At 53.5% G+C, this 22843-nt stretch overlaps 1 protein-coding gene across 8 annotated transcripts in view; it reads right to left on the reverse strand.

Annotated features, from left to right (window-relative positions):
* The window catches only part of SH3PXD2A (SH3 and PX domains 2A), a 220831-nt gene that overhangs the window by 50116 nt on the left and 147872 nt on the right, over positions 1-22843 (reverse strand). For 3 of the 8 annotated variants that reach the window (XM_036898463.2, XM_036898461.2, XM_036898464.2), the window contains 2 exons: positions 6848-6892; positions 426-557 (listed from right to left, as the gene is read on the reverse strand). In XM_036898463.2, the coding sequence (XP_036754358.2) occupies positions 426-557; positions 6848-6892 (177 nt within the window). Of the gene's footprint in view, positions 1-425; positions 2510-6847; positions 6893-22843 lie in introns of those variants that run through there. The other 5 variants (XM_057506277.1, XM_057506276.1, XM_057506278.1 and 2 more) reach the window with 3 other exon arrangements.

Consider the following 22843-nt stretch of genomic DNA (forward strand, 5'->3'; position numbering starts at 1 on the left):
GTGACGTCATGGCCTGCCTTCTCCACCAGCTAGCTGGGCTCTCCCACCCGACGCAGAATACGGCCCCAGCAGGGGATGCTGCTGTAAGACGTCCCTGAGCTGCAGCCACCTTCCCCATGGGCTTCAGAGGGCATGGGGACTCTGAACAGGGCGGGACGGATACACCCGCAGCTGCCACCCTAGCCTTGCATTTGCATGAGCTGGTTAATTACCCCGAGCTGGGGAGAAATTCTTCCACCACCAGGCAAACTGCTGGCCTGCAGCCCAAACCAACAGGGGGAAACTTCAGCCTCCTCAGCCTTCTCCCCAGCAGATGGAAATACCGTATAGCTGCAGAGGTGGGGGAGGAGGAAGGGAACAAAACCCAGCTGACCAAGAGCCAGGCTGGAACCCCAAGTGGCCGGCCAGCCATACGGGACACTCACCGCTCTCGTTCTTCTCAATGACGTCCACCACCTCCCCGGCCTGGAGGCTCAGCTCCGAGTTCTCCTGCTTCTTATAGTTGGACACCACCACGTACTGCTCCAGGATCATGGGCTCGGTGTTGGTGTCGGCACCTGGCGAGGGCAGAAAGCACGCGGTGAGCCAGCGGCCAGCCATGGCCCCGCGGCCGGGGCGCCCCCTGTCCATCGGCCTCGGGGGAGGCTGCTCCGTCGCCAGCGCCGCTTCGGGGGGCCGCCCGCAGCCAGGGCTCGCAGCTCGCTGGGCCCCAAGGACAGGCCATATAGCAAGGCCCCACACCGGCCCGCTGCTCGGCGGGGACCGGGGGACATGGGGAGCCGGGGGGCCGAGGGGAGGGCCGGCGGAGGGGGACAGAGGCAGAGGCGGAGGTCGAGGAAACTCAGAGGAAAAGGCCTTCCGCTGCGACGAGCTCGTCACAGCCCGGCATGGGGGAGTCTGAGCAGAGGCCCGGGGTGGACGCCGTCTCTCCAGACCCCCCGGCCCACCGGGGCGCGAGGGGAGGGCCGTGCGTGGGCGGGCGGGCGGCCCATGAGGGCGGAGGCCGGGGCGGCGCGGGGAGAGCGGCAAGGCGAGGAGGGCCGCTGCCTCTCCCCGGCCCGGCGAGCCCAGAGGAGGCCAGCCGGCGGTCCTCCCCTCGGGGGAGCGGGAGAAAGCGGGAGGACTCTCCGCAGCCCGGCCGGGCGAGAAGTCGAGAGGGTCCGAGGCCGCCAATCGCTGGGGTTTACTCGCAAGCCTTAAATAGAAACACATGAGACCCATCGAATGAGGCGCCGGGGGTGGAGGCAGCGGAGGGGAGGGGGGCCGAGACTGTTTACTTGAAACCCTAGAAGGAAGTCCCAGCGCCAGGGCGCAGGCCGGCCCAGCCTGCCGCCCCCCCCCCCCCACCCAGCCCTCCTCAGGGTCCGCCCCGTGCCTGCCCCTCGGGCTCCCCAGCGCTGTCCCTGAGCCCTGGGGCCTCAGGCCGGCTCTCCCGGCCCTGCTTCCCCAGGTGGCAATCCTAGGCCCGGCTGCTGCCCTCTGGCCACGTGGAAGCTGACTCAGTCTCCCTCAGTCTTTAAGCATTGGGGCTTGTGGTCAGCCTACGAGAAGCCTCTGGCCACCCTTTCCTGGCAGTTCATGGAGCTTGAGGGTCAAAAGGTGGGGCTCAGCGGAAGGAGGGCAGGCAGGCTGGAGACTTCTCCAACCTCCTCAGCCGCTGGACCAGTACATCATTCATTAAACAAATACTGGGCTGGAAGGTGGACAGACTTCTTAAACCTCTCTATGCCTCACTATTATCGTCATCATCGCTAAGGTGGAGGTGGGAACAAAACACCTAAGATGATACATGCCCTGCTAGGAGCTGAAAGGATCCACATACTGAAGACCCACCAGCCACCTCCTATAGGAAGCCTTCCCAGACCACTCCCAGTCCAAAAGGAATTCCTAGTACACTTAGTGTACCACTCTATCTATCTACCAATCTCCTGGAAGGCTAGGGGTTTCACACAACCAGCTTGGCTAGAGAAATGGCTGAGAGGGTCCCTAGGATCCACACAGCCCCCTTGCTGCTTCAGCCTGCTGCAACATTCCCTACATGACTAGTCTAACTTGGCCAGTGTTCTGTACCAGGCATGTACACTGTCCTATTTTAACCTCACAGCAACCTTCTTACCTTCCCATTTCACAAAAGATAACTCAGAGGCCCTGAGAGGGCACAAGGCTTGCCCCAGCTCACACAGCTATATTCAGAGAACAAATTCACCCAGTGTTTTAGGTTCAAGCCCATCTCTCTTTCCATTACAGAATGCCTCTGATTTCTGTTTGAGACGTCCCATTCTTCTAGCACAATGATCCTCAACTTGGTCCCACAAAATAGCCTGGAGAGCTTCTAAAAAATACTGATGCCTGGGCCCCACCCCCAGACATCCAGATTTAATTGGTCTGCTGAGTTTTTTAGACACCTCCTCCTCCCCTGAGGTTCTCAAGCACAACCAGGACCAAGAAGCACTACTTAGATCTTTGGGTCTTTCTATGCTGCAGGCTCCAACCAACCTAGGACAGGGAGCAATGGAGGAGAAAGAAACCCACCGCCCCCAGCAGGTTTCGCCCAGAAGAGGTGTGGGCCCTGCCGTCCCAGCTCAGCTATTTGGAGACCTAGAAGGGGCCCTGTCCTAGCTCAGGCCTGCCACAGGCATATGCATGTGCACAACCCCAGGCAGCCCCTCCGAAGCCAAGATTGTATTTCAGACAGAAATGCACCCAACAGCTGGGCAGCTGGGCCAGGCTGGCTCTGCACTTAGATGGGGCCAGCTTCTGCACCTGCCCCTACTAGCTGGACAGGATGGAGGGAAGCATGGGGCCCATGCTGACAGACCACCTCCCACTGTGTCCCTGGGGGCATATCAGTGGTCTGTGACCAAGAGTACTTCTTAAGTGCACCCAGCACAGAGAGGGCTAGCCCCTGCCCTGTGGAGAGAGGGCTTCCCATTCCAGTTTATGGGAAAGGAAAACTCAAGACACAAACAAAAGAGAGGAGTTCCCCAGCAGATTAGAGAGCTTCCAAACCCTGAGAGCCCAGATTGTTCTGACAAGGAGCAGTGACCTCTCAGGGCTCACTCACGGTCAGCACTATGCTCAGCGCCCAACTGCATCATCTTCACAACAAGCCTATGCTGTTGGTCCTACCGCAGACCCATTTCACACACAGACAGACTGAGGCTCACGAGGGTAAGCAATTTTCCAAAGGTCACATGGCTGCGATCAAACCCAAGGCCACCTGACACAGTCCCTTGTGTCCTGAGCTTCTGTGCCGTCCTGGGCCTAGAGAGCCACCGACCTGGTTTCCAAGGAGAGGCCCTGTCTCATCAGATCCGGACACACCTGGTACACAGCTGGTGCTTAATAAAGACTGGAGCACGGGTTCCTTGTTGACTCTTGCTACATCTACTGACCAGGCCACGGTGGCCACTGGGTGGCAGGCACTCCGTAAGTGTGAAATGAACAAAGGAAATGAATGAATGGGCAGACAGATGAACAGTGTCATTTAATGATGTGTTTGGAGTCAGTACATATAAACCTGGCAGGGAAAACTAGACAACTCGACTCCGGCAGGGAGAAAGGGGAGAGGGGGGCAGAGGAGGGAGCAAGGAGGGAGAAGCCAGAGCTGCTAGCGAGGATAAGCAGGGTGCTGGAGAGTGGAGAGACGTCACATTTAAACCCAAGCCAAGGAAATCCGAGGCAAGATTTCAAAGAGGGGAAAAATCCACATATCCCCCTGCCCAGCCCTTGGAAAACTGGCCTGACCTTTCTGAATACTGACACTCTGGGACATACGTAGAAATGTCCTCCAGGCATTCCAGAACATAGAAGACAGGCAGGGGGCAGCACTTCTCGGAGGCTACTCCAAAGGCTGTGGGATGGACAGACACTGTGTCCTCCTGGCTGCCCACCCCTCCTCCAGCACATGCAGGCTCCCAGCTCACTCTCTCTGGCATCTGCTTCCTGGGGTGTTCCCTGCCCAGTGTTGCCTGGATGGGCATGAGCTGGGAGCAGGTATCCAGATGAGAAACCACTCGGTGGGCAGGCTGGTGGGTGAGGCCATCTACAGAGACTGCTCTGGATCCCCTCCCAGCAAGGTCTGGAAAACTGGGGGCTGGAAGGGTTGGCCTGAGGGGCGGGGAGCGGCAGTGGATGAAGCCTCCTGTCTTCGGTTGGGAAGGGCTTGGCAGAGGCATGGAGAAAGGGTTGGGTGTACCCCTTCTAGACAGGAGAGCCCTTCCCAGGTTGGAAGGGGACTTTGGAAGAGCCTGGTCCAGGGATGGGCCTCTAGGCCTCACTTAGAGCCCCTGGCTGGTATACTGAGCTCTGGCAGTTCCCTGGAGCCCTGTCCCACCCTTGCCTCACACCTGCATTCCTCTGGCTACCACATGGATGGACCCCTGGTTCCAGCCTGATCCTGGCTGCCAACTTAAACTTCTAAATGAGGCTTTTGCCAACTCAGTCTCCAACTCCAACACCATCAAAAGGTCCCTCTTACCTAAAGAATAAAGGCCAAGTTCAACCTCAGTCTTTCTTGATAATCTGAGCTCCCTAAGTTACCTGACATACAACTCCCCCATTTTAGGCAACATTCCTGAGTCAACACATATGTATCGAGCACCCACTATGTGCTAGCCACACTGCTTGGTGCAGGTCTTACTGCCAAACCGTTGCTTTAGCTGTTCCCCTGCCTGGAACACCTTCCCTTTTTCTACCAACCCCAGTTCTACCCAACCATCTCTGACCCTTCAGGAGCTACCTGATCACTCCAGCCACAGTGCTTCCTCCTGTGCTCAACTGGATTCTTTGTGGGGCACTGCTCCCCAACCTGACTAGACAAGAGTTTGCTCTAGATGAGAGTTGAGAGTAGATGCCCCAGAACTGGTGCTATAGGACACAGCAAAGCACACAATAATTGCCTGAGATTCACCATGCAAAAGCATAAAATTCAAGTCTCAGGGTCTGAGGTCCGGTCCTCCTTTGCCCATACTAGCTCTGTGACCCTGGGAAGGACACATAACCTCTCTGGGCTTTAGCTTCTTTATCTGTAAACAGGAACAACAATAGTACCTACCTCATGGGGTGTTCTGAGCATGGAATGAGGTGCACGGTTAATGCCCTATGTAAACTGTAGACAGTGTTTATGAAGCAAACAGGAAGTGGGAGATTTGGGGAGGAGCAGGAGAGTTTAGGTCCCCTGCAGACCCAGAACCAGCAGGCAGCTGAGGGCAAGGGCCACAGGCGCCAGGAAAGGCAGCTGCGGCTATATCCCTGAAACATGCCCCTTGCAAACCCCACCTCCCATGGGGCAGCAGACACTGGCCATCTGGAGATCCAAGAGCAGAGTCCCTGGGGCCCACTCTGGGGTGACAGCAGGCTAAGCGGCCGCAGGACCCTCATCCACAGGACCCCTTACCTCTGTGTTTCCTGTCTCATCTAACTCTCCAGTGTTCCCAATGGGGAAACCAAGGCCTAGAGAGAGCTGGCGGCATGCAGGACTCTGGCCCTGGACGCCCAGTCTGGCTGGTTTTCCCCGGCCCACACTGCGTCCCCTCAGTGACTCTCTCCAAACAGCTGGGCTCATCTGAGAAGCCAAGCACTGTAGTGGCCCCCACCCAGGCTCCCCACACTCTCCATGACCCCCCCAAACCCTGGGCATCCCACCAAGGTCTCCAGTCCCTCACAACCGGCTCCTCCCATGCTGGACTCAGCCTGCCGGCTTCTCCATAGGCCCTGGGTGGCCAGGCTATACGTTTGGTGAATAAAATGTATAGCTGTGAGCCAAGTGGGGTCTGGCTCCCTGGCTCACGCAGAGGGGAAAAAGGGACAGGAGCCCAGCGATTAGTCAGGCCCAGGCCCTCGTCACAGGCAACACCAGGATGACTGCAAAGGGCTTGGGAAAGACAGGCAAGGGGTCCTCCCGTGGGTGCCTTTCTCCCCTGGGCTCCCTTCCCATTCTCCGGCCACAGCTATGGGTGTTGTGCTGAACCTCAGGTTCTGACCCTTGGGGCTACCCAGCCCCCCACTAACCCCTGACCCCTGACCCTTCTGCTTTGTCTCTCAACCCCTGAGCCTGAACCTATGCTCTCAGCTTTGGGCTAGGGAAAGTGGGGTGGGGGAGGCGGGGCAGGTAGCACTCTAAGACCAAAGGCTAAAAGGTGAGCCCCTGACCCCTGGTCCAGCTCTGCTCAGATACAGGGCATAGGCCCAAGTCCTGGAGGACCATCCTGGGCCAAGCAGCCCACAGCCTGGAAAGCCCCCTGAGGCCAAAGGCATTCCAAGTTCCGACTCCCTGGGGCACGGGGCCTGAGAGCTCAGTCTCAGTCCTCCCCAGCCCCCAGCCCAGCTCTCCAGGCTGGGGGCCGGACTTCAGCTCTCTGCCTCAGCTTAACTGCCTGGAGCAAGATTAATAATCTTTGGCTAGCCCATGTCACAGGGATGGCCAGTTGAATTCATGCTGAAACGATGATCACCTCACCATCAGCTGAGCACTTTCTGTGTGCCAGGGTACCCATGAGAAGGCACTCTATCCCCTTAGGGAGGCTGCCCAGCCCAGGTGGCACAACCAGGACTTGGCAGGGCTGGGATTCAAACCCACATACTCTGGTCCAGAGTGCGTTTGCTCGCACGCTGTGCCACGTGGTCATCAACCATCAGAGGGCTTCAAGGATGGATCTGAGACCTAAAAAAGGTTGAGCAAAGGCATATAGGGTACAGCAAGCGAAAGAGCAAGCGAGGCCCAAGATGCACTAACAAAGGTCTGCTACACACCACAGGGGAGCATGCGGAAAGCAGCTGGTGGGCACCGGCTCCGGCACATGCGTGTCTGGGACACATATGTTCACACACATGCACAGGGCAGTACCTGTCACGTCCTTCTTGGGAGACTCAGCCCAGCTGGAGAGCCACACTTCCCAATTCCCCAAGAGCAAGTGGCAGCAGGAGAGAAGAATCAGAGGAGGAGAGAGAACCGTTAGGCAGGCAAGTGCCTGCAAGGCGCCGGTTGGACTGGCCGCGGAAGGCGGGGGAGGGGAGGGGAGTGATTTCCTGGCCCTGGGCTGGCTGCTGGGCGTGGGCCTGAGTGATTACAGAGGCGCTGGGACACAGCCTGCTGGGATGGGGATAATGAGGTGTCTGCCGAAACGCTAGAATCCTCTGGAGCACAGAGAATCCTACACAGTCCCTGCCTGGAAGGGGGCCCACGGCTTATCACTGCCCTGGAAAAGGCAGCGTGGACCTTTCTCTCTAGCCATGTGGGTGGCTGACCCCACAGGGCCTGGTGGCTCCATGGATCCTCACCAGGCCAGCAGGCTCAGCAGCCTGGATCAAGCCTCAGGGTTGGAGAGCCCAAGGCCAGTCTCCAGTGCTGGGGCACTACCCAGTGGGGCCTGGAGCTCTCATCCAGCCCTTGCTCCAGCCACACCCACTGAGGAAGACAGACAGGCCCTGGCAGAGTAGAAGGGAGCCTCATTTTAGAGAGCCTCACAACTCCAACCAGATGGACAGGGACCTTCAGTGACCAGAAGAGATGAAGACTATTTCAGACTCTGACAGTCATGTCTGATCTGGGCCTCAGTTTCCTCATCTGTGAAATGAGGTTAAAAACTGTCTTCCTGCCAAGAGGGAGGAATAAAATCAAAGCACCTAAAAGCACCTATAATTGTGAGATGTGATACAGTAACATTACAATGAGGCAGAATGCTCTTGCCTAATCAGTGGTGTGAACACTTCTAGAATATCAGAGAGTCAACATGTAATAAACGCTGACAGTCTACTTTGAGTGTACAGTGACTTATTTACTCCGCATGGCAACCCCTTGAGGTGAGTACGTATTTTTCCCCCAACAAGGGAGGAACTGAGTTCAGACAAGGTAAGTAACTGGTCAAGTTCCCACAAGCTCAGATAATGGGGCTAGAAAGGGCACCAGGTCTGAGAACACTCCGGTTAGTGCTTTTTCTGCTGAACTGCTCATCACCTCTAAAGAAGCACAGTGTTGGCTGCAACGGGGACAATGAGAAAGAAAGGTTGAGATGCCAGTCTAAGGAGCTGGCCAGGAGAGCTGCCTGACCTAGTGACAGATGGTGCTGATAATAACAGCACCAAATATTTACACAGCATTAACTGTACACCAAGCATCATGCTGAACATTTACATATAGTAACATCATTTGTTTTTCACAATAAACCCCCAATGATAGGTACTTCCTTCGTTTTGCAGATGAGGAAAATGAACCAGAGAGGTTAAGTAACTTGCCCAAGGTCACATAGCTAATACAGCGCCCATCTCTTATGGAGACACAGACTTCAGGTGATCAGTTAGACGCCACTCACCATTTAAAGCACCTAACTTTCACTCAGCAAGCCACCTTCCAACCACAGGCTGGCCTTCCCTGGAGAACTGGGAAGCCTGCCCTTCCAGGTCCCACTGTAAACCAACAGAGTGGAGCTCCAGTGGAGAGGTTTGTGAGGTCTTTGGAGTCTGACAGTTGGTGTGCAAATCCAGGCTCTTCCCCTTTGAGGGAGCTACTGAACCTTTCTGAATCTGTTCCTCACTGTTGAGCACAGTGCTATAAAGTCAGTGCTTAATGGTAGTTAGCCACCCGACGGCAACATGGCCCATGAGCCAGGTTCACTCAGCTCTCAGGACACCAGGAAAATCACACTCCTGGAGTCACAAGGACGAGAACCAGACAGTGTTCCGTATTGCGTGCACCAAGGAAACACCAGCACCCAGTCAGATGCCTTCCCACAGATGCTCCCAGTCCCCAGGTCAGCTGGAACTGGGAGAGAAGGATGCTGAGGAACTGCACCCGAAGGCAAACAATCTGTGGCAAGAGCCTCTTGCCAGGACTAGCAGCTGGAAGCGTCCTTGGGCAGCAGGAGCTATGCTTGCCCAGCTTTCACAACCTGATAGAGCTCAGATAAGGTAGATGCTCCTAGGTCCTCTGAGGCTTTTAGCTGGTATGGCTGAGTGGGTCTCAATGCAGGATGTGGGGCTTTGTTGCCTGGTGCCATATCTTGCTGGAGCTGTGACTTCCTGCCACTGTGTGGCCCAGACATGGCCAAGTGGCCTGCCACCCAGCAAGGGCATCCCCCAGTGCCAGGCCCATCCCAGCCCCCTCTGGTCCCACTGAGCCCTGTGCTGACCCAGCTAAGAGGTCACCCACACCTCTCTCCCTCTCTGCTAGCTTTGTTACTTTACATACCTTCGTTTTGGGGTTCTTTGGGTTCTTCAGAAGGAAACCTTTTGGGAAATGCTAAGCTCTCTCAGTGAGCCAAGGGAAGTTATTTGGCTTGGGTCTTAGAGAACCCAGAAGACTTGTTCTGCTACAACAGAAGTCAACAAGCTTTTTCTGTAAATAGCCAGAGGGCCAATATTTCAGGCTTTGTGGACCATGCGGTCTCTGTGGACACTACTTACCTCTGTTATTAAAAGTACAAAAGCAGCCCCTGACAATCTGTAGAAGAATGAGTGGGCTGTGTGCCAATAAAACTTTATTTATAAAACCACATGGTGGGCTGGGCTCGGTCTACTAGAAGATGAGGGCTGTCAGAGAGGGGGAGCTGCTCTCTTCATCACTGGGAAGATGCCAAAACCCCGGGAGAGAGAAGTGGGGACCCTTGGCCCACCTAGACAAAATGCTCTCACATCTATGCTGCTTGGATTTTTCTAGAATCATCTTGAAGGGCTGATGCCCTCCAAACCTTTAGGGTCCAGACATTTGGGCAAAAGGGTGGAAGTGGACAGAAAAAGATCCCTCAACCTTTGAAAACTGAGCCTCCACCGCAAGTCTGTGCCCACCGCCTTCACCCCCCATAAGCAGGCCTTTCCTTCTCTCTCCAAAGGCAAATGCGAAGCAGATCATAAGTAATCCTATCTTTTTAAAACGTGGTAATTTCCCAGTTCCCTGGATCCACGGAATTAACCCAGTTCTGCTGCTCCCACCCTGAACTTCCCCCTTCTGGAGGGCCCTCTCTCTGGCCCACTGGAGCAAGCCTCTATCAGGGTGGGAGACACCCCCCCTCGCCGCCTGGCTCACAAACCTAGGCCCTCCGGCCCGGAGGCCGACAAGGCTGCTGGCTCAGGGCTGGGAAAGCAGAGACAGGGAGGCGGGATGAGCAAGAGGCAGGCACAGCCAAAAGAGCAGCTGTGACCGACACGAACCAGCTGCTTCCTGCCCCCCACCCCCATCCCTGCCCCCTCTCCTCTGGTGACAGAACCTAAGGCCCTACACAGCAGGGCCATGGGGCCTGGCATTAAGTGAGGGGCACCAGACTGGGAATTTACACAACCAGTTTTGCTGAAAATTAGCTATGTGACCTTGGGCAGGTGGCTCAACTTCCCTGGGCCTCAGTGTTCACATCTGTAATATCAAGCCTTTGGACCTGCTAGTTTGATGTTCTAGACTCTTCCAGCAGAAATCTGCTAGTCTCCAAAACATAAGTGTACAACAGCTGAAATAAAACTTTCTGGAGAAACAGACCACCCCTCTAGGGAAAACCCCTTGAATGCATGCTCAGTATATGGAAACTAAAGTGAAAACAGCAAATAATTCAGGAGGCAATGAGGGCAGAGAACTGGAGCAAGAATTTTTTTAAAATATCATGATTCTCGTAGTTACTATGCCAATTCGCTCACTGATTGTGGGGCTTTAGCAAATCTCTGAGTCTCTTTCCCTTCTGTAAAATGTGGATAAAAATACTTAACTCGTGTTGTAGGGTTGTTTTAAGAGTGAAATAGACTAATGCCTGTACAAGATTTTGGAGGCTAGGAATTAGGCCTCTGGGACACAATGGGGAGTGGATGACAGGCACAGATCTGGTGACTAAAGCAGCGTGTGCTTGGGAGATAGGAGGCATGCAGACAGGATTTCTCCCGTGTCCATGCCAGAGAACTCATATCCCTGCTGTAGCTATTCCTCCTGGCTTGCAAGACCAGCAAGAAGAAAACAGGCCCAGAGAAAACCAGATGCCTGCAGGTCCTGGCTGAATACAGCAACCTGAAGACACACAGATGCTAAGCCTAATTCTTGTCAGGTCCAGGTGACTATGAGAAATTAAAGAACGATACGTGTGTCCTTGATTTTAAGGACACTCTTCCCAAACACATACACATTCAAGTACGACATTAAAAAACACCTGGATGGACCTAACTTAGGAATGGGACTCTTACTGGTTTGTAATAAGGTTCCTTTTAACCTTGAGTAACTCCAGAGCAGTGAGATTTGGGTTCAACTTAACCAAATTCAGTCTCAAACTATGTTTCCAGGAATCCTTCTCTAGAGTAAAGCAAGTCCCACCCATTCAAACTAATAAATCCAGAGTGGGCTGCAAGCCCAGGTGGGAGACATAGAAGTGAGGACAGTCAACGACAGAAACTCCCTGGAGAATGAAGCAAGCTGAGGGCTCGGGGGACCAGGGCAGGGTCACTGCTCTTATCAGCTTACACAGCCTCTGCCCTGGGCTCCTGGGAGGGGAGGAGAAGCAGGGACTCTGCCAGGGGCCCCGAACGGAATGAACACCCCCCTCTTCTGTCTTCTCCATGTCTTCCATTCTTCAGTATCTCAGCGCACTGGAGGACTCAAGACCTCTCCCTATTTGTTCTTACCTCACTGCAGCCTTGAACTGGTTTCTAAAGATCTGCTGTATTCTAGGCTTTTCTCTCTCGTACAACTAAACTTTGCACAGGGCTTGATTTCTTAGGTTTTCTGCAGATTCCACATGTTTCTTTTCCTTTGTACCAGGCTACGAGGAAACTCAACCACTGCTTTCAGTTCCTTAACTAATCAGGGCCTGATAGCAGCTAGTCCTGTTAACTTAGTAGAAGTTACTTTTCCATGAGTGGAGCATATCCCTTGTTGGAGGCACTGTACTGTCGTGGAAATACAGCAGCTCAAATTTTTACAGCAGCCCTCACGAAGCACGAAGTACTTCTCTTACAAAGAAGTAGTTTGGCCTATAGGATCTGTATTCATTTTAGGAGGCCAGAAATAGGTCATTATGCTCAGAACAGCAGAAACAGAGGCTTTTACAATGGTGAAGGTGATACAAATACCATCCGGAAAAAGCATGGCATGAATTCAGTTGGCTAAGACAGAGCACAAGCAATGGTTCAAACGTGACTTTTAATCAAAAGTCACAGGGGTGGAAGATTGGAAGTGTGCAGTTTTAATGTGTGACAGGCTGTTCACACGGGCATCTCTATGTGGCTTGCCCCAGGTTGAATAGCAGCCTCTAGTTTGCCATAAATACTTATGGCATGAAAAAATCATGCCCTTGGACTGGAGAGGGGTGAGGGGTTAATGCTGCTACAGAGCAGCTCAGACCCCTGGCCCCGCCTCCCATGCATGTGCACAGCCTCCAAGAGGGGGCTGGCTTCAGGCGGGGTGATCTGAGCAGTCTGCACAGGGCCCCACACTTGGAAGGGTCCTGTGCCTGGTTTAATGTCCTTCTGTCTCCCATTTGAAATATTTAATGATTTATGAACAAGAGGTCCTGTAAATTACGTAGCTGGTGCTGACCAAGGCTTGAGGTTCTGGGCCACAGAATTCTGAGCTAAATAAACAGAAATACTCATGGAGAAATTCAGTAGTTTTTCAGTTGAATTTTTAATGGGTATCACCTTAAAGACAGAAAGCAATCCTAAATGGGAAGACAGGCCATTGTCTGTCTCCAGTTCCCTTGTCCCCACATCTGTGGCTTCTCGGTGGTACTCCAAAGGCTGGAAGGAATGTGGGGGCACTCGGGACAAGAGAGAGGAAGTAATTTATCTGAGATCACACAGCAAACGAGTGGCAGGGCTGGGGCTAGTACTATTCTAACAGTTCCCACTCTTTTAATACTCGTGCTAGGCTGAACAGTTAATAAGCATGATCTAATTTAATCCTTACAACAATCTGTATGTAAGAGATGCATAAACTGAGGCTCAGGGAAGTTAAGGTTCTTCCCAAGGCCCCCACAGCAAGGAAGTGATAGGCCAGACTTGAGCCTAGGCAGGCTGGCTGGGAACTGAAGAGAGGGGCCTAAATAGGGGACTTCATTCACTGGATTCTTCCCAGCCATTGTCCAAGACTCATTTATTTCTGCTGGGCTTTTCTTTGAAAATGCATCCATATTCCTATTCATTCTGCTCTCAGTAAGAAAGGGTCTGCCTCCTTCCCCAGAAGCTGCCTTTCCCAGAATCCAGAGTCCACATGGGGGCAGCCCAACCCGGGGTAGGAATGCACCACTGAGCCTTGGGCTGCTGAGCTATGCAGTCAGAGAACAGTCAGTTTCCGGCTCAGGTGGGGAATGGGGTGGGATTGGGGCTGGGCCTGGGCCTGGAGCCATTCCACAGCCCCTTAGGGACCAAGTCCAAGGCGCCTGCCTAGGCACGGCTAGGGCAGCAGAATTGGCCCAGACCAAACGGTGTGGGCAGAGAAGCCCGGATGCCCTGCAGAGCATGGCAGCTGCCGGAGGGGCTCCCCAGCAGCGGAGGTGGGTGGGTCTGCCATCCCACTGCTGAGAAGGCCCGAAGCTTCCCGGTGAAGGACAGGAGCTGTGGTTATTCAGAGGCACCGTGGGTAGACAGAGCGGTGCTGGTGGAGAGGTCGGCGGGGTCCTGAGCCCCCAATCACAGCAGCTGCCTGGCCCCACAGCAGCCCCTGGGGGTGCGGCCTCCCCCTCAGTTCTCAGGTTCTCACCTCTCCCCATGCTGAGGCGTTGTGTGCAGAGAAGAGACAAACTCAACACTGTTCAGTGTTCCAGGATCCTAGCCACCCCCACCCCTCCCTGGGGTGGTCTGCCTTGGTGGTCCTTTCCCACTTACTGGGATATCCCCCCAGCGCCCCCACCCTGCCGGTTCTCCAAGCCAGAGCCTGTATCTGTGAGGACGAGGCAGTAGCAGACACAGGCGGGTGAAGCAGGATGAGGCAGGCAGCTCCAGCGTCTCCCACCCCCCAGACCCCCCGCCATGCCGTCTGTTTCTCGCCTGGTTGTTTCCCCAAGAGCCATGAGGGAGTGACGGAGTCAACAGCAGGGTCCCAACACTCCCATCTGAGGGCCACAAAAAGTGCAGTGTTTTGTTTTCTCCAGACTGAACTCTGGCTGTCAGATTATCAATGGATCAACAACCAACTGTTCAGTGTGCCTCTACCATGTATGTGCACAGCTGGGGCCCCGGGCTCAGACCGAGGACTCTCCACTCTGTCTCCCAGCTTCAGAGGCAGGCACAGATGTTTATGACAACAGACACAGTCTCAGGCATCCCTGCCCACACGAGGAGTCGGGCCGGCTTGGGGAAGGCAGTGTGGGTCCCTCGTCCACTGGCCTGGCACTATCGGGACCACCCCTCAAGGACATCCTCACTCCCCGAGGCTGCTCAGACCTGGCTGGAGGGCAGGCTGGACCCTGGTGGGGGCTCATGGGGGAAGATGCAACAGGGCTGAGTCGTGAAGGCCTCATATCTGTAATGAGACCCTACCTTTGGGGCAGGAATCACAACATTTCAGCTGACATCTGGCTGGACACTGCCGTCAGCTGCAGCAGTACTGGGGTGGGGATGAGGGGGCACGGGCCAGTGCCAGAGTTCCCTCCAGAACTGAGGCTCAAGATGGCCCCTCTGCAAGGTCTGCCAGCCCCCACCATGCTGCCCGGGGCAGGATCTCTGCACTGCTGCCGTGTCAACTGACCCCAGAGCCTCTGGCTAGGGCTCTGTTGGCAAGTGCCTTGCACCCAATAGGTGCTTAATCAAAATTTGTTTTAAGTCTCTTCAATCAGATCTTAGGTTCCTTTAGGATCTTAAACGTGTCAGCATCCTTGCAGCACCACAAACACAGTTAGTGGTGCCTGATAAATCCTTAGTGCTGATGGAAGGACGCACACCACTCTGCCTGGCAGCCTTCTTAGCACCCAGAACTCTGCTCTGTCTCTGATCCAGGTTTCACCTCTTAAGCCACCTACAGAACTCTTCAGGCTGGGAAAGACCTTAGCCTCGCTAGTGCTGGGCAGGGAGGATCATGGGCAGGTCCCAAACCCAGCAAAACATCCCTGGAAGGCTGCTGGCTTCCAGCATCTTCTGTAAAGCCCTTGAAAGAGATTTTTAAAAATTGTATCCATAACCAGTATGGTCTACGGCAAGACAGATGTTGCAGGAAATGGGAGTACGAGCAGGAACAACTGGCTTATCTACAATGTCTGGTGGGAGCAGTGCTCAGTGGAGCTCGGAGCAGTACTGGGAGCCTCTGGGCCTCTCCTCACTCCCACCCGACTCCTTCTCTGAGTGGGTCTGGACCAATCCTGGGTCTCAGATGCCACGTAAGCGGAGCAGTGCAAGCAAGCAAGCGCGCGCGCGCGCACACACACACACACACACACACACACACACACACACACACGCAGCTCGGGAAATCCCCACATCTGGCTGTCATGTGACCGAGCTATTCCCAGAAGGCACGGCTGGGAGGGCTGGGAGGGCTGGGGATGGTTGAGAGTGTGTGAGTTCTCTGGAGAGCATGGAGCTAACCCTTCGGCACCACAGCTCAGGGGCTCTGGCTAAAGCAGAGCTTCTAGTCCAGGGAGAGGCCAGGAACTAGACGGTGCTCAGAGTGCCCTGCCCTGGCTCACTGCACAATGTGGGAAGGTAGGGCCACTCTCTGGTCTTCCTATGACATTAAAGGGCTTCTTTCTCTGTCCTGTCAATTGTGGTCTATCATCAACCGCTGGAGAGTCACCGATGGAGATTCCTTGACCATCAGGGACCAGTCTGTTAGATATTTAATGAGCACCCCCCAATGTCAGGTACCTCCTAATTCCACATGGCCCTGGAACCGTATGGACTCAGGACTCATGCCCTCCCTTCATGGGCAAGGACATGTGTCCCCCAGCAGACTGCAGAAAGCCGGAGTCCTCCTAATGGTAAGGAAATGGTCAGAGGTGGCCCTTGGGCAAGTTCTCTCCAACTCAGTCAGGCACATGTATTAATTTTAGAATTAGAACTTTTTAAGCTTCCATAGCTTTAGTGAATACTGGCCAGCTGCAATAGTATCTCTGAAATAGCAGCCCCCGCCCCCGGATAATCTGGGTGTAAGTACTGCCGGGGTACAGACGACAGGCCTCAGCCGAGTTTGGGAGACGTGGCAAGCTTGGACAGCCAGGGCTGATACTGGCCAGACGTCCTCTGTGCGGCTGCTCTCTCGCTCTTCTTTAGGCTGACTCATCTAAGACTTCAGTGACCCAAGGGTGGACAGCCCCATCTGGCACCCAGGGAGCTGTGTGTCTCTCGGGGAGGCTCCCTCTCACTCTGCCCCACCTCCACTGTAGCACTTGGACATCGTATCATGACTGCTGTTTACTTTCCTACCTGCCCCTCCCCAACTATGAGTCCTGAGGACAAGGCCCACATTGCATCCACCGCCTTCGTACCCCTGGGCTTGCACTGTGGGGGCCTGACCTGAGGAGGTACTCAGATGTTTGTTGGACAAATCATCCATGGTACTGAGCCATGGCAGAACCAGTGAGGATAGCTACGGGCCTGGCAGGAACCATCCAATTCTAGAAGCGAAATCTAGCATCAGCAGCAATGCAGAACCTTGCTTCCTATCAATTCAACCTTCAAGGGTTCTCACCGGCTCCCAAGAGAGCTGGCACAAGTATCAACCGAGCCATGGACTTAGAGCAGAGAGAGCAAACCAGGTCATCAAAGCAGCTGTAGAACTGGCCCTCTTAGCTAGAGCCCTGTGATGAAATGAAAGTGAGAACTGATGTGGGGCTCTCACAGTTCAGGAGCTGACAGGCCGAAAGAACCTGTCCCACCCTGAAAGACCTGGAACAAGGGGTGTTAAAATCTGCATCTTTCCAAGATTTGGGCGGGGGGGCTGTTACCAGTGTACAAAGATCATCTCTGGCCTCTGGTCACTAGTGCGCCATCAGTTTTACAAAGACCTCACCTTTCTGTGGGAATAGTTATGCACCCAACCCCGTCTGACCCAACGCTCAGGAGGCCTAAGGTGGTCCAGTGGATCTGGAGAGCCCCTAGATAACCTGCGGCGGGCCTTCTCCCATGACACAGAAGCAGAATGACAGGGAGATCACAAAGACGTGGTGGTTCTTCCTTCTGAGAGCAAGAAGTGGAGGGACTTGATGACATGGCCCAGATTTCTTGGTACAAGACTCCAGTTCTAACATGAACAAAATACATCCTCATACCAGCTGTTTGGGTCACATGTGGCAGTGACAAGATCCAGGGGGCAAAGCAGAAAGAGTCGGGAAAAACTCTTTTCCCCGCAAACTTCTAACTGAAACCTTGGAAAATTTTTGTTTGCCTTCACATTTCAAAACTGACCAATTATAAAAATGCCACAAGCCAACTAAGCTACACACGCCACATTTCTGTTTATAAACAGAGTAACTTTAGATCAAAAAAAGGTGCTCAAACAATAAGTGGTGCACATGTCTCCCAAGTCTTTGTTTTTCCATTGCTTCCTCATTACTGGAAATGTTGCCTCTTCTGTCATGTGTCTATAATCCAAAACACTGAAGTGAGCAACCAGTTATTTGTTATTTTTGTAATTGGTTGGTTTTGAAATGTGAAGGCAAAGAGAAATTTTCCACCTTTGCCATGCTGGCCCAGCCCCCTAACTTGGTGGACCAGTGAATGCATCTTCAAGAGTCCATCAGGGGTGCTGAGCCTCCTGCCACCTCACTGCCTGTCTACCCTGCACACTGCCACCAACCCACATGGATGACCCTTTCCAAATTCAACCGTGGCTCCATCTCAGAATCTTGGGAGAACCTGTCAAAACAGCAGATTCCTGGGTGCCACCCCCAGAGATACTGATTCAGCAGGGCTGGGAACCCGCAGTTTGTTAGGTGAGCAGGCTCCCGATTCTGCAGCACACTTCTAGGCTTTGCATGTGTTGCTCCCTTTCATCATCTTCATTTTTTTCTAGTAGGAGACGCTGGGTGATAGTTGCAAGGGGGAAGACAAAAGCTAAGCCGGCAGACCTGGGGGAATCAGGGCTACCAGCTAGCTGAGAGGGACACAGGTGATTCCAGGATTCAGGGAGCCTGCCACTTGCTGCCCCTGCCTCTGACGGGGGACTAGTGGCGCACACACAGACACACACACACACACACACACACACACGAGCAGCGTGTTCACTTTCTCCATCACATCACTACCACATGGGCTGGCTGTGCAGCTGCCAAATCAATCAACCTCCTTTCATTTCCAATTAATTGGGTTTGAACTCCAAGGGTGATATCAGACCGAGGAGCCAGCGCCATGAAAATAAAAAATTGTTTAAAAACACCAGCCTGGGTGAGATGTGCCAGAAGGCGATGCCTTCACGAGACACATTCACTTTTGGAACAGGCCATTGGAGGGTGCCAGGAATATCTTGGCCATGTTCACTAAGCAGCCTGGGCCTTTCTCAGAGGATGGGTGGCTCAGGCAGACAAGAAAGCCTTGGAAATTGCTTTGAAAAGCCTTGCCAATATAGTCTCCAAAGTTCCTTTTCTAGACTCTTCTCCTTCCCTGGCCTCTCTCCACACCTGTCAGGCTGGACAGCTCTCCCTTCCCTTCCTTCAGATTTCTCAAACTCATTCTGGCCTCTAAGTCCTTGCTCGTGCCCAGGGTTCCCACCAGGGCACCTGCCCACCCCTCTGCTCATCTCAATCTCTCCCATCCTCCAGGTCACATCTCCAGTCTCTCCCATCTTGATTAGGCTTATCCCCTTTCTATTTGACCCCCACAGCCTGTGGATCACAACTCGCATCCTGCCTTCTATGTGGCAGTGAGTCTCCAACAATATCCTACTTTCTCAGTTGAACTGTGTGCTGCATGGGGCCAGGGAGTTACAGGAATGAAAACCTCAGGGAACTCCAGAAGAGCCCTCTGCAGGGAAGCAAAGGCTGATGCTGACTGCTTTCTCTCTGTCCCTCTCCCTCTAGGGCTGGTGAGCAGGGCAGGCCCAGGACCAAGAGAGAGCCTGCTCTGCTCTAGGCCCTACTGGAGCATTCACCTTGGGCAAAGGTGAGGCATCAGAGGCCTGACAGACTCACTTTCTCTTCTCCACAGTGGCCCTCCTCACACCTGTGCCTTGAACCAGGGCTTGGAGGCAGCAAGAGACAGGTCCTGCCCACCCCTCACCTTGGGCAGGCAGCAGCCCTTCTGTGTGCTGCTTCATCTGTAAGAAGAGGAAGGTAGACTAACCTTGAGTAGACCAACATTTTATAGTAGCCAGTACTTACGGGTGGGATTTGATTGAAACCAACCTACTTTATTAAAAACAAAATTCATGCAAAGATAAACTAAGGGGATAAGAGGCACACCCTGCAAAGGGACCCTTAACACAATTAAGAATCCCTTATGACTAATAGGTTCCTGCTAGAAACCTCAGGAGGGTTCTCTTGGGGCAGCCCCCCTCCCAGTCTATGGAACCTCCTGCTAGAAGCCTTCAGACAAAGTCCTGGTCACCTGGGAACCCCTCGAGCCTCAGCTCAGGATGGAACAGACTTCTAGAGGAAAGGGGTTTAGATCACAAGGACAGATTCAAATCCTGTGTCTACCTGGCTAGGTGATCTTGGGCAAGTTCCTTAACCTACCTTTCTTAGTCTATAAAACGGGGACAAGACCGCCTGCCTGGGTTGCTGTAAGGCTACTGGCAACTATGAGATGGTACGTTCTCCACCTTCTCATCTGATTGAGAGGAGTCGCTCCTGGAGGATGGCAAACAGCAAACCAGTGGTCTCTCCTGTTTGAGAGCTGGACCTACAGTGCTCCTTCCTACATGTAATAAAAATAGCTTAACCCTTAGTGAGTGTTTACCATGCCAGCCACAGTGCTGGAATTAACACCTCATGTGTATTAACTTGTATTCAAGCCTCAAACAACTTGATGAAGTGCTATCATTATTCCCATTTCATAAATGAGGAAACAGAGGCACAGGGAAGTTAAGGACTTGCCTAAGACCACACAGCCAGCAGAGCTGGGACATGAAACTAGGCATTCTGCCTCCAGAGTCCATGTTCTTAACTCTACAGGATACTGAGCAATGGCCAAGCCTAGGTCCCCTTTTCTCTTGGACCAGGCCTAGGGCTCACAGAATGGAAATTAATGCTTCAAGTGGATCTTTTTACTCACAAATCGAAGATCAGACCAACTTCTCCCCTCCTTTCAGAACCTATCCATAATTAAAACAATAATAACAATGGCAGCTACTATTATTGGGAACTTGTTATGTGCCAGGCCCTTCTGCTACTTGGGTCCTTACATTTAATGAGGCAGGTGCTATTTTTATCCCCATTTTCCATACGGGGGCATGAAGGTCAGAAGTTGAGTAACTTGCCAGTCACAGAGCAAACACATGGCAGAGCCGGGGCTCAAACCTGTCTGTCTGATGCCAAAACCTAAACTCTTAACTCCAAGCAACGTGCTGCACCGCCGTGAAACTACAGTACCACCGACCTCATTAACTCTGTCCAGTGACGCGGACTTCGTGATCACTAACACGGAAGTCGGGCTGAACTCACCAATTTTCCAAGGAAAAGTACAAAGTAAACAGGATTTCGGGAGGAACATCAACACTTACCCAAAAAGAACAAACTTGGAACACTCTTGAGCAACCTCATTTACATTTAAACGAGCTGCAGCTCATCACAGGACTCCGGGTGGGATGGAGCATCAGACCTCCCGCCGCGCAACAATCCCGTGGCCAGGATGATCCCACAGGATCCGTGGCCGCTTGCGCCCCCTCGTGGCGAAGTTCAGAACTCCCAGCCACGGGCCCTGGAGAAATGCTGCTTTCCTATGACTCAGAGAGCACCATTTGGTTTTTTTCAGGTCTGAAGAGAACCCCCTGTTCTGGGGCCTGCTCAGCCCCCGCTGAGCTCCTGGAACAGCCCTCAGGATGCCGATCACGGCAACAGGCCCTTCCTGGGCCAGCCATGGCACAAAGCCCTTCACCTCCTTGAACCCTCTGGGTCTTCCTACCAGGTCACTGCTACGGGGACGTGTCATCTTACAGATGTGACAGTCAGTTTTATACATCAACCTGGATAGGCAACAGTCCCCAGTTATTCAACCACATGCCACTCCAGCTGTTACTGAGGAAGGTATTTTGCAGATCTGATAAAAGTCCATAATTAGTTTACTTTGAGATTATCCCAGATACTCTTGGAGGGTGAGGGTCAATCAGCTGGAAGGCCGTAAGGGCAGAGCTCCGGCTTCACTGAAGAAGGGGTTTCACCTGTGGACCAGGCACTGGCCTGTTCTTGGATTTCAGACTTGCCTAGCCAGCCCCCACAACTGCATACGCCAATTCCTTGCAAGAAATCTCTTACTATATCGCTCCCACTGGTTCTGCTTCTCTAGCTGCACCCTGACTGAAACAACAGAACAGGTGCAGGGAGCTGCCCGAGGTCCCATGACCAGCCCGTTGTGTGGCTGAGAATGGGAGGCCGACCTGACCCTCCCCAGCACCCACACAACTCCCTCACAGCCCACAGCCTATCACCGAACTCCAGCCACAGCCGCACTGCTGCCAGGGTCCTCATCATCTCTTGCCTGTCTCCCCCTCCTGTCCCTCTCCACTCACCAGTCAGAAACATCCTTCTGGGAGCCAAGTCAGATCAGCCAAGTCTGCTCATAACCTGTCGGGGCCTTTTCATCTCACACTGAAAGTCGAAATCCTTTAGAGGCCTGCAAGGGCCTACATGTTCTATGCCACTTCCCCCACCCCCAGCCGCATCTCTGCTCTCACCTCCTGCCACCTTGCCCTCCCCTATTTTCCATGCCAGCACCAGCCTCCCTGCCACGCCTTGGCAAGGGCAGGCCAGCATGCTCCCACCCCGCTGGCTGTACGCTTGGCCTGACTGCTCTTCCTTAGGAAACACGTCACTTCCTGGCTTCCCTCTGTCTAACAGTACATTCTCGTATATACACTTCATCACCCTCAGCAGATTGCAAACTCCTCAAGGACAGAAAGGCACATTCCTGTAAACTCATAATACCTTACACGGTACCTGGCATAGAGCTGGTGCTCAGTAAGGTCAGCTGAAGTATCTGGAATCCAAACAAGCCATGCTCGGTCCTGCTGTTCCACCTTTGTGCAAGTGTTGTCTCTTGGTTACCAAAGCCTCCTGCCCTCCGTCCCCAGCCAGAGAAATCCCTCCCCTTCCCAGATAACATCCCCCGATTTGAGGCAGCAGTGGCCTCTCTTTCCTGACCTGTGTTCACTCACACATGCACACATTCTTCCATCCACCTGACCATTCAACAAGCACAAAGGGACTTGCTACTAGTGTGGGTCTCTGCTCTCAAGATGGTGGGACACAGATAATAAACAAGACCCATAAGACAATTAGAGTGTGGTCAGTGACATACAGGGAAGAAGCAGGGTGACCTGAGGGAGCAGCCAGTGGAGGATGGGATGGCTTCTCTGAGGTGACAGTTAAGCAAAAATCTTAAGGAGCCAGCCCCATGAAAGATCAGGGAGTAGCACTCCAGGCAGAGGGAACAGCAAGTGCAAAGGCAACTTGGACAGAACAGGCTTGATGTGCTTAAAGAATCTGGAGGGTAAGGGTCAAGGTGACGGCTTAGGGTGCCTGGTGTGGCTGAGCAGAAGTTCCTGGGGATGGAGGGGAATATGCGTGTGTGGCGGGTGGGAAGCAGAAGAGGGGATGAGCCCAGGGCATGACAGCAGGCTAGGCCCAAAGCACAGAGGGCTCTGTAAGCCAGTATAAGGAGTTTACTCTGGGTGGGATGGGAAGTTTTGGGGGAATGTAAGCAGGAAAACACATTATGATTTGTTTTGAAGAGCTCCCTCTAGCAGTGGTGTGGAGAACAGCAAGGGTGGAAGCCAACAGGCCAAGGAAGAAGATGG

Source organism: Manis pentadactyla, chromosome 8 (genome assembly GCF_030020395.1).
Source record: "Manis pentadactyla isolate mManPen7 chromosome 8, mManPen7.hap1, whole genome shotgun sequence".
Taxonomy (NCBI): domain Eukaryota; kingdom Metazoa; phylum Chordata; class Mammalia; order Pholidota; family Manidae; genus Manis; species Manis pentadactyla.